The 12,604-nt window shown below is 35.1% G+C and overlaps 1 protein-coding gene across 5 annotated transcripts; it reads left to right on the top strand.

Moving 5' to 3' along the window:
• Positions 1-642: 642 nt before the first annotated feature.
• LOC118266857 (uncharacterized) lies at positions 643-11,890 on the top strand. 5 transcript variants are annotated; one of them, XM_035580443.2, is made up of 12 exons: positions 646-992; positions 1,280-1,504; positions 1,584-2,351; positions 3,243-5,360; positions 5,608-5,833; positions 7,400-7,539; positions 7,658-7,829; positions 7,909-8,095; positions 8,214-8,282; positions 8,363-8,420; positions 9,512-9,748; positions 9,912-11,890. In XM_035580443.2, exons 2-12 carry the CDS (start codon positions 1,352-1,354, stop codon positions 10,101-10,103), a joined length of 4,320 nt encoding a protein of 1,439 aa, XP_035436336.1. In that variant the 5' UTR covers positions 646-992; positions 1,280-1,351; the 3' UTR covers positions 10,104-11,890. The 5 variants fall into 5 exon arrangements, with proteins under 5 accessions (XP_035436338.1, XP_050559142.1, XP_035436339.1 ...); XM_035580444.2 differs by having other exon boundaries at positions 647-992; positions 1,584-2,339; XM_035580445.2 differs by lacking the exon at positions 8,214-8,282 and having other exon boundaries at positions 643-992.
• Positions 11,891-12,604: the final 714 nt, after the last annotated feature.

Below are 12,604 nucleotides of genomic sequence, written 5' to 3'. Positions count from 1 at the left end.
CACATATTAATGAATAGTAAACAACTCTGATAAAATACCAATAAAATTGATAGTTAAAAACACCCCAAATCAATGTATTATCACGTGGGAGTTTAAAAAACTGTGCGCATGCATGTTATTTTAAAAATACCATTTCAACTACAAAATACAATATAATTAATATCACGAGGAATCTATAAACAAAACATGCGCGGATTAAAAATTAAGTATCGCCATCACCAAATAGGTGATAAATAAATTATAATGACTTATTTTGTACAATCTATTACATTTTATTCACAACAGTATCTATGCATTTTCCGCTTCCGGTGAAAAGTAATTTATTATTAGAGGAAATAAATTAGTAACGAAATTGCGAAGATATTCCTATTTATATTTTTAAATATAAAATGAAATGTATGTTACATCTTATCTATATTGCATAATTTCTATATAAATAATTGGAAAATATACTCTATTTCATCCAGTACAAGTTTCGTTGACTTGTTGTTTATGACAATGAAATGAAACCTATATACGTACATACTTATTTATGATGGCGTAGTAACAAAACAATGTCAAAGATAAACTAAAAATAACATGTAACTAATTTAAGAAAGAGTAAATGCGATATTTTATTACCAAAAATATACTTTAAGACTTAGAATGGACTTCACATTTTTACGAAATCATTATATATCTTTGCATACATAACTGTATAAATATAAACTTATCTGTTGACTTTTTTTAGCTGAATAATAATCGGGCGCGAAAGCTTCGTCACGAAAATTACGCGTTGTGATTGGTGGAGAATTTAGTTAGTACCAACGTAACGAACGTCTTGAACATTTTGGCAATGTTGTCAGATTTATTACCAGTTGTGCTTGGCAGGTAAATATCGTCGCTTTAGTAAAGATATTTTATTTTTCTTTAATGGTTTTCAATGTGATAACGATATTGTAATGGTTGAAAAGATACATGAAGAACTCATCTCTGTGTTGAAACACCGGAATGTAAGTATTAAGTTTCTGTTGCAGTGTTTCGTGAACTTTTTGTAGAAGGTTGTGGTTCTGTAAAAGTAGCTGCACAATTGATACTGATAGAGTGCGATACTCGCAAAAGAAAAATATATGTAACGTATTTGATATTAATTTAATAAGTAATATTATATATTATACTTATTTCGTGTTTTTTTTTATTTAGTGTAGAAACTTTATCAATTCTCTAACATCAATGTACGCGAGTGGTGCGTCTGTACGATATTTCATTTCGCGATATTTTATTTTTAAATGCATTACAGGTCATCATTAATGGATTGTAAAAGATAACTGAGTCTCTGTAATGAACTCGCTCATATTCTCAGCATTGAGAAATGGAGAGACAGCAATGTAATCCACTTCAAAACTTTGACGAACCTAAAACGGAAATTTTAAAAAAGAGATTATTAAAATCAGTGAACACGTCAGTGAGCACTAATTTACCACAAAACAGTCCGCAGCAGAATGTACTACTAAATACATTACGCGTGAGTTCCGAAAAAGTTTAAATTTTGTTATCAATGTGTTTTTACCACTGCATTGACAAATAAATATTTTGTCTTTCAGGCGCCAATCTCAAGCAGCATGATTGTGTCTTCGATGCAGGCCTCACAGAGCAACTTACCTATAACACACAATTTAGTTACTCATTCAATTGCCCCTGTTAAGTTACATCCAAATAATTCTCCATATCCTTTGCAACTGTCTACTGTACATGTGCCAGTACAGATTCCAGGATCTACTTCCAATATTAATGTCCCTGTTCAAATATCAGGGCCTACAAACACAGTCCCATTACAAATTGCACCTGTTAGTCTTCCTCTCCAAGTCTCGGGAACCACCAGTGTCCCAGTTCAGTTACCAGCTGGTGAGACCATAAATGTACCGCTGCAGATCCCAACTGCCAATCCAAATATTCAACTACCTACATTGCCTTCCATGCCAGTCTTGCAGAACCATAACCAATCCCTCCATAGTTCAATTATACAAGTTCACATGGGGTCAACAAATCCAAGGTCAACCAATATGGACTGTAACTCTGAGATGACAGTGCCAAGTTCATCTCACCTGCAGATCTCTGAAACAACTATTTCACAAGTGAAAGTCAACAATCCTCTTCCACAACAAGTGCAAGTTGCACATAACAATGCCATGCTGCAGATGCAAAATGCTGCAAATTCTATTCAAATTAGAGGAGCGCCGAGGCAGGTGCCACATGTACCGCATGTGGTCTACATACAAACTCCAACGGGGCTGAAGCCTGTTTCCAGTACTGACGTCATCACACAAGCAAGTACAAGTGGAAACCCACCACAAATCATAGTAAGGAGACCAGTAAGTGAATCATCACCATTAACAGGCATTCATGTAACAATTGGAGCGATTATGACTTTCAATAAATTTTTAGTAACTTACAAAAAGGTAGCAAAAAATATGTAAATATTAATGTGAAAAACCTGTTTATTGTGATAAATTGGCTTATCAAATTACATAGTTATCTATCAAATTAATGTACTAATTCGTGTTTAAAATACAAACCTTGCAAAATTTTAAATGACAAAATTCTCAATGAATGCACTTTCACTCACACTACTACAAACATAATGGTGGTGGTTTGGTACATAAATTAATATAGTATTTTAGATGTCTTGTTTTGGCTTCAAGTTACTTTTTAATTATTTTTTTCATTTCAAAATTCAACTATGAAATTTCATCAGGCTGATTACTTGCTTAGTATAACTGCAGGTAAAAAAGAAAAAATATCTCAAGTGAATGTCTTAAGGTTCAGCAGCACTACTACTACAGCAGAAACTTACACATTATATTTTTCCCTAGTGGTTTTATAACCCTACAGAAATTGTATGGTTGAATTTTGGGACATCTTGCATTATATTTGTAATTATTATTTGCAAGACCAAATTTATTAATGTAACATTATAAATAAATCATATAATAACTCAGCATGGTGGTAAAAACACTGTTGCAACAGAATAATACAATGGAATAAAATTATTCTTACAACTTTAGTTTGTGGAAAAGTTTTATTCTCTTTTGATAAGCTGAAAATTTGATAATTAAGTAAATTATTTAACATTATATTATGTATCATTATTAATTGGTATAATGCTTTATGGGTTAGACTAGACATTTGCATTTTTTTTTTATTTATGCTGTTTTAAGTGTACAAGAAGTGTATTTTTATTACAGCAATTATTTTCTTTACAGGTAACCACAAATTCGAATTTACATTTGATATCAAATGTAAACACCAAACCTAACATAGCACCAAAAGTGAGTGCACAGAACAAGTCTTCCATCCTTGCTCCAGTCAATGCTAGTCAACCAATAGTGATACAGAAACCAAAGTCTAACAACGACAAGATGATGGTGCCAGTCAGCATTGCACCCAGCAACCCTAGCAAGCCAGCCATAGCTTATCTCTCTGGCTCTATGAAAAAACCAAACCAGAAAAACTTACCAGAGAATCAATCTATCCTCATATCCAATAATCAGTCTAATGTAAACGCCAACAATCAGAAATTGTTTATAACCCCTATGAACATGCCTAAAATTCAAAATACAAAGTTCATTTTGCCAGTAACATTGCCTGCAACAATGGCTTCCAAAGGACCCATTATTAATTTGCAAATAGCTAATGGGCAAATCCAAAATGATCCACAAGGAAATATTACAGTAATGAGGGACACTGGAATGGATTCCCAAGACATGCCACCTTTGCAACCACTTGGAAAAGTAGTTTTGAATGGCAAAGATGTGCCTCAAAGTCCAAAAAATGAAAAAGCTTTTACATTGTCAATACCAGGGTCAAGAGCAGAACCAACAGGTGAACAGGGAGAATATACACTGTCTATACCTGAGACAAATTCTGCCATGAATGATGACATATATACTGTGTCTATAGCTGATGATGACGGTGGCCATAGGGAGAAATCGTTTACTCTGGCTATACCAGAGAAAGGCAAAAGTTTGTTAAATAGAAACATGGTCGAACGACATGAAGTAGGGACAGTTAGTATAGCTGCACCCGCCATTTTACGACGTTCTAACTCTGACAACAGTGATAGAAAGATAGCAAATGCAAGTATGAAGCGCCGCATTTCCTTATGTGCAGAAAACTTGTCTAACAGGAATAGAATGCCATTGCCACTGCCATTACCCAAAATCGAAAAAATGGAGGACCCATCAGAGGCTGAAAATAATGATGATCATCGTGTACCCTCTCTGTTTTGTGATGAGAAATTAGACAAAGATCTAGAGGCTAAACATTTGGATTCAGATTGTGAAGATTATAAAGAAACTAAACCTGATAATCTCAATGAGGCAAATTCCCATGAAATATACTACCCAAAAATTGAAGATTTCAGTAAAAATGATACCAAAGAAGGCATTTTAGAGGAGGATCCCCCAGGTCTTATATGGAATAATGGAGTTGCTAGATTACAAGGCAGCACCCTTCAATTTCAAACCAATGAGTTTGGGCTCATAGACTTGCTAGATGGCAGTGATAAGGAAGAAGTGGGTAACCATGCAAAACACCAAACTCCGACAAAGCCACGAAACAAGAAACCCCTCTCCCCTGAAGATTTGTTTCGCTGTGAATGTTGCGGTTGTCATGGCATGGCGGCGGAGTTTATTACGCCAACCTTCTGCAGTGCTGCATGCCAGACCGAAGTAGAGAAAGCCTTACAAAAGAAAAAGGATAGGGAACGTATCGACTTGGTCAAAAAGAAGAATAAGATAAAGAAGTTGCTGATGAGGAAGCAACTGTCAGAGTCTGATATTCCTACAGAAGGTAAAGAAGACAAAATATTACTAAAACATTATGATTCAATGCCAGCTGACCAGTTATCAGAGGCTGCATTACTAAAATTCAGTGAGGATTTAGTGGAGAACGAGAAGTACCCCTGGATGTGTGGAAAGAATGGCTTCTCATGGATGCGATACCTCGAAATTTGCAAAGCGAAATCTGCACCTGTTAAGCTGTTCAAGAACCCTTTCCCTTACACTAGAAACGGGTTTAAAGTTGGAATGCGGCTGGAAGCAATAGATCCACAGCATCCTTCATTGTTCTGTGTCGTTTCTGTTGCTGAAGTACAGGGATACAGGATACGACTTCACTTCGACGACTTCCCAGATGTGTATGACTATTGGGTGAATGCAGACTCTGTGGATATATTCCCCCCGGGCTGGTGTGAGAAGAATGGCCGGTCATTGAAGCCGCCGGGTAAAATGTCTTCGTCTAGTTTCTCGTGGCCGCTGTATTTGAAACAGTTAAGAGCAGTCGCCGCACCTAGGAACTTATTCCCACATATAACAACTGCGGTAAGTTTACTTTTATTTTCGTTACATAACTTTCCATTATATTCTCAATCCCTTACAAGAAAATAAACAGGGGTAAAATTATTGTTTTTGCTTCTTTTGCTAATACTTTGTGGTTAGTATTTAGTATTTTTATTGTGATCCATGTTTTACTTGAATATAATTAGGATATTTTGTTAAGACCTCCCTTTACCAAGCTTAACAAAAAATAATGATGACTGTTTACAAGACTTTATATTTATATTGTTAGGTGTTCAAACCGCACTGTTTCCGAGTCGGTATGAAGCTGGAAGCCGAAGATCGCAAGAACGACTTAGTATGCGTAGCATCCATTGCTGACGTCTTGGACAATAGGATGCTGATTAACTTTGACTCTTGGGACGAAATGTATGACTTCTGGGTGGACCCGACTTCGCCCTACATACACCCTGTAGGATGGGCTGAAGAAAACGGAATCCCTTTGACGCCACCTAATTGTAAGTATTTTTTAATTTACTTTTGTAATATAAAAATTCTTAATTAATTACTTTACTAGTTACTGTTTTACAGAGAGTTTAATGTAAGCAAATAATAAATGTGCCACATTTGATAGAATTGTGCTAACCCTAAAAAAAAAAATATGCAGCTTTAACAATTTTTATTGGTGCTTGTACATTACACACACGGAAATACATATTAAATTTAACTTAAAAAAAAAACAATGTGTAAGCACGTCAATGCAACATTTTTAATATACTTTTCAGTGTTATCTTCTTCTATGTTAATTTGTCTTGTTATAAGTTATGATAAAAAAAGTAGACGTAAGTAAGTAAGTAAAAAGTAGTATTTATTCTGCACATCGCAAATTAATTCCGACATAATTCTTAATAGTATTAGTTAAAAATTCAAACATAGAGTCGCGAGCAACAAGGATAACCGGTAGTTTGGTTGCGTCGTTATCTGGTCGAAACTACACGAGTTAGTCATGTCGAGCCGTTTGTGTGTGACTGTCGTGCCTATTGTTGTCTTACGAATATAAGTTATTTCGCGGACATTACTTATATGTCCCATCCCACACTACGTACATACAAATGTCAAATATATCGTTATGTAGCACTCGAAAAACAAGTAAGTTTATCGTGTATTATTAGACATTAATAACGTAATCTTCTTATTTTATTATTATTCTTATTTAGTGGGCATTAAACTAATTTCACGGATTTATATGATATAGTTTTTCTGTTTCATAATTCAATACCGAATTCTGGAATAAATAAATGACTTATTCGATATTATAGACAATAGCGTATTTCGTTCACAAAAACAAGTTATCCTCTTTGGTGTATTATTTAATACATAACATCGATAGTATTATGTTTCACCAAGACAGTCATTACAATATGTCCCCACTTAGCAGTCAATTGATATTACATTGAATGCCACATTCTCTCATTGAAATGCATAGCTCTTATCAAAGTCACATATTTACTCGTCGGCCGTCGCTCAACATCTAGATGTAAAATTAGGTAGCCCAAATTCCACAGATAAAGTGTTATTGACAACATTAGCTTACCCATGTTACTTGTTTATTTATTGAACTATTCTATGTATATAATCTTCTTGCAGTTTATTATCTTTTATTTATAAGTAGTTATTATTTATGTTTTTATCATTGTGCCTCTGTCCATTCGAAGGCAAGTGTTCCAGATGGGTATCTGTTGGTCTGATAAGGTCGTAGATAAAATATGTTCATTGAAGGCTGGACATTTCTTAAGCCTTTGTACCATTTTATTAAGACAATCAACTAACTTGATTTATTTCATAACATATAAGTTCATGTTTCCTACTACATATTATAATTTTCCTGTTTTAGAGAACAAAGCGTGACTATGTTTTTGTAAACACATGTTTATCCAATGATTCCATTCTACAGTCAATGACACCATGTCATCACTACCAACATCATCATTAGCCTGTTTCCGTTAATTACTGGACATACAAGATACACATTTATTTATTAAAATGGCTTACACATTTGGCTAACTTTAGACAATTCTCCACAGTTTACAAAGATCCTGACACATTTTCGTGGGAGAACTATTTGGCGGAGACGGGAGCGTCTCCGGCGCCATCACGCGCCTTTAAGCCCCGTCCGCCCCAGGGATTCAAACCTGGCATGAAGCTGGAGGTCGTGGACAAAAGGGTAAGAAGATTATCATGCTAGGGCATAAATTCATGCTATATTTATAACATTTTAAGTGTTGGCAAAGTTTAAATGAAGATAAGAAATAAAATATTAAAGTCTTATAATTTGATGACAGGTGCCTTTCCTCATCCGTGTGGCCACAATAATTGCTGTGAAGGGCCACCAAGTGCAAGTATCTTTCGACGGGTGGCCAGAAGAGTTGGCATGCTGGTTCGATGACGATTCCCCAGACTTGCATCCCGTTGGTTGGTGTCTCAAGACAGGACACCCGTTAGAACCACCACTCAGTAAGTATCTATTACAACTTTTTGAGTTAGTTTTATTAGTTACTTGATACAAAACTGATGTAATATTTGTTTAACACAGCTGCAGAAGAATTGCGTATAGTGGGTCCTTGCGGCGTGGGCGGGTGTCGCGGGCTCGGGTCGGTGCGTGGCGGCGCTCACAAGCACCACGCGGCGGCCTCGGCCTGCCCATACCGCGAGCCACCATCGCGCGCGCCCGACCGTCTCGCCGAGCGGGACGCTGACCACGCTCTACCTAGGGAACGCAGGTACACAATACACATACAATGTTATAATTTACAACAAGAGTGTTACTAAAATACTTATTACTACCTTATATTATTGATTTGAGAATCTCCCAATAAATATTGTCAATTTCTTGTTTAGAGTGCTCACCAAACAGCCCAAGGCAAACTCGATACATACGAGTACTCCCACTAGCGATACTAAAGAGAGGTGAGGGTCATATTTTACATAGGAAAGCTTGTTTGGTTTTATTTGAAACATATAAATAACACATTTTTTTATTTTTCTAGACCAAGAGGCAGGCCGCCGAAACATAAGCGCATTGAAGAAGTGGCCAAGAATGATCCGGTATGTATAATTTTATTTTATTTATTATAACAATTAAAAAAGAAACTATATTACAACCTATCCTCTATGCTATAATAACCAAGCTTAAACTAAATAATTTAAAAGAAACGACTTAAATCTAATCTAATAAATTTATAAATTAGACTTACAATTTTATTAAAAAAACTAACTACAGTATATAAGGATACAGGATAAAGACAACTTGGATTATTTATTTATACTCCGTTCGGGCATTTTCTTTGTACTAAAAGTTTAATTATATTGATATTATTTTTTTCATACCTTTTTACTATTAATTTACTTTTTTTCGATGAATTAAAACAATAACATGAACCGAAGTCGTGTAACGATCGACATAGAATTATCTATACTCCGTTAGAGCATTTTCTTTGTACTAAATGTTTTATTATATTGATATTATTTTTTTCATACCTTTTTACTATTTATTTACTTTTTTTCGATGAATTAAAACAATAACATGAACCGAAGTCGTGTAACGATCGACATAGAATTATTTATAAATAAATTATTTCTTATTTTTATTTTTTGATTTTTGAAATAAAAATATATCTATGTCCTTTCTAAGGTTCTAAACTATATCTGTACCAAATTTCAACCAAATCCGTCAAATAGTTGCGGAAATTAATGGTATAAGCATAGAATGTTCGACGTGATTCTTTAATTTGACATAACTTTTTTATTTATGAACCGATTGACATGAAACAAACACTAAATGTAAATTTAAGCATCCCACAATATATTCGTGAAAACCGCATCCAACTCGGATCAGCCGTTTCTGAGATTAGCGCGCACAGACGAACAGACAAACAGACAAACAGACAAACAGACAAAAAAAAAGTTAATTACATTTTTGGGTTCGACATCGACATAACAATAACCCCTGCTATTTTTTTTATTTTTATTTTCAATGTACAGACAGCACTTTTCTACGATTTTATTATATGTATAGATAATTGGTATAATATTAATATGGTTGGTATAACTATGTATCTCTGTGTTTCATCCTATAACAGATTTCGAATAGTTTTAGATGTGAGATTTTAATTTATTTTTATGTTATTTTTCGATAGGCTTCGGACGACGACTCGCTATCGAGTGGCGGCGGCAAGCGCTGGCGCAGCGGGCGGTCGGACACGCGTACGCTGCGCACGTACTCGCGCGCTTCGCTGTGCGCGCCGGAGCACGGCTCGCGCTCCTCGTGCGTGCCCGCGGCGCCGCCCGCACCACTGCGCGACCATCTCGCCACACACCTCGCCGCGCACCTCACTGCACTCGCTCTACCACATGATCCTACTATTTGGACACAGGTAATTGGCCCCTTTTTAGCTTGAAGCAAATACATTTTGATGTAACTCTTTAGCTTCTATTATAAACTATTTGTACTACATACTCTGGCTAGTATGAATACTATTTTTTATACTTTATTCCATGTCCGAAATGTGTTTAACTTGAATGACATAATAATTTCAGAGCGACGTGGTGGCACTGGTGACCCGGATAGCTGGTGAGGCAGCGGGCGCGGCAGTGGCGGCGGCGCGGATGTCGGGCGCAGAGCTGGTGATGGCGTCGCGCGACGAGCTCGTGCAGTGCGTGCGCCTCCGCCTGGGTCCCGCTGTCAAGATCTACAGCGCCATACGACAGCTCCGCGAGAACTATACGTGATCGCGCGCCATCGCTAGGGCCATCCTCATGCTCGTATAAAGCGACGCGATATGTGCCCCTAGTGACGTGCCATACCTAACGTACCAAACTGTGTATAGTGCTCAACTCTGTGTTGCTAAGTTAAACTTGTGCTCATTGTGTTATATGAAAGACCCTCAAAAACATTAGAATTCATATAAAACTGACTGTTGTGCATTCTAAAGTTTATTTTGATGTAGTCACATTGAAGACGTAGTGTATTATGTTTGTTACCGTAACTAGAATGGGATGGAATATGTGTTTAGTTGATATTATTTCGTGCTCATTTTTATTCTTGCAGCATTAATAATTGTGTTGAATATTTTGCGAAAATTATGAGATTTTGCTTTATTTTGACAAGATGAACTTGCTAACTTTATTGGCCAGCTTTAGATTTCATACAAGTGCTTGGTCTTAGTATTTGTTGTGACTGTTGTAATATTTAAGGATTTCATTAAAAAAAGCTATAATATTGTTTTTAAACAACCAATCATAAGCAAATTTTATAAAAAATGTGGAAATGGATATTATGTACCATATGTTAATGATTTCATTGTTTGTATCAAGCAATATTTAATAATATGTATTTTAGCACAAACACTAAGATATAAATGTGGCTTTAATTGCGGAGGTTGTGATTGTATGCAATCTTAGTGTCGGTCGTGACTTTGAATAGGAGTTATTTAGGAAATTCATAACATCAGCAACATTTTGACACTGGAAATCAAAATTCTATATCTATTCAAAATCAATGTGTTATTTAAATATACATGACTGTGTGGTGTAAAAATTATCTATCATTATACAATTATAATAAACCAGCTTTTTGTTGGTGCCATAATTAATATGATACTACTGATCTATTATACATTCATATCTGATATTATTTTCTCTTTATATTGCTAAAGTATATATCTCCAAGAATAAGAAATAGAATAATATTTTTTTTATAATAATATGTTACACAGCACCCTAGCATTATTAATGTCTGTAGTTCTGTGCTCTCAAACCTTATTGTCATGCTAAATGATAGGTTCCTAAGAATTTTATTAAATAACTGAACATCTGAGAAGTTTTTTAAAAACACAATGTTGTATTTTGTAAATATTAAGACCATGTACATAATATTTAGTGCAATGTAGTGTTAATGTTATTTTTACTTTGTCACCTCTTTGTAATGTCTAAAATACGAAATGTTTTTAGTTTATTACAGTAGACAGCCTTCAGTAGTCAAAGTGGTAGTTGAATATTACTTAATAATTTATGAAATGTCTCTTGAGTTTATTTTTCTGTAGTGAGGTAGATAATATTATAGACAAGAATGGAATTTTATTTTGTTTTAACAATCATGTATTGGTTACTGTCTAATCTAAATTAATAGAGACACTAAAATATTAGTTTTTTATTAACAGTGACATTAGTCAAATATAAGATTTAGTTGAAAAATGGTGTGTTAAAAAGTTTATGATGGATTAGATCTAAAGTGTAAAATATTTATTTTCAAAGTGTTAAGAAGATATGAAAACCAAATTATTTTGGGTTATTTTTATTTTAACAAAGTGTCCCTATGCTTCCAAGGGATGTTATATTTGTGACTTGTAAATATTATAGTAGGCTGCTGTTTTCTAAAGCGCCACGTTTGTACATAGTGCTGTGTATGGATATTGATGTAAGTTTTTACACAATGACTAGTTAGTATTATAGTGCCATTTTCATTGGCACCAAATATTTTATTGTTACTCTGTAATTTAATAAAAACTCTGAAACTATACAGGTATTTTCTTTTACATTTTTCGGAGGTGTACAGAAATATTTAGGAGCACTACCAAATCGACTGCCGTAACATAATGGTATGCGTCTATGTGGCTGCGCACATGTCCTAAACACGTTTTCGTATTGTCACACCAAATCGTACTTTTTTAAAAAATAATCACGCAGTTCAATTTATAGGGCGTGGTACCTTCGCTTTGTAAGTTTGTATCATATCGCATGACGCGTGGCGTTGTAATAGGTTTGACTAGTTCCATTTTTGAGTCGGGTAAGGCATTACTACATTAACAATTGTACGCCTCTGCCTTTTAGTTAAGATTTTAATAAATGCCTAATGGTGGTTTGATAAGTTGGAGGCTAAAACAATAATCATGTCGGGAATTGAGATTAACAACACAACACCATACGTTTCTTGCATCCTCTGCCTAATGCATCTAGGCTACAGGTGCTGCAGTAGAGAGAGGTTTTTTTTTTTTACTTTTGTTTACAAATAAACAAGTTTCTTTAAGTATATACATAAAATAGATATATTACAACAATTCAAGTGTGGGAGAGCCATGCTTCGGCACAAATGCTACCATGGCCTCATTGTTTGAGTGAGGTTACCGGAGGCACAATTCCCCCCTTCCCAATATCCGATTCCGAACAACAACCCTTAAATTCCTAACCCCCAAAAGGCCGACAACGCATCTAGTGTTTCAAGTGTCCATTAA

This window comes from Spodoptera frugiperda, chromosome 23 (genome assembly GCF_023101765.2).
Source record: "Spodoptera frugiperda isolate SF20-4 chromosome 23, AGI-APGP_CSIRO_Sfru_2.0, whole genome shotgun sequence".
Classification (NCBI taxonomy): domain Eukaryota; kingdom Metazoa; phylum Arthropoda; class Insecta; order Lepidoptera; family Noctuidae; genus Spodoptera; species Spodoptera frugiperda.
Note: the sequence above shows the minus strand (reverse complement) of the source record. Positions and strands in the feature narration are given on the sequence as shown.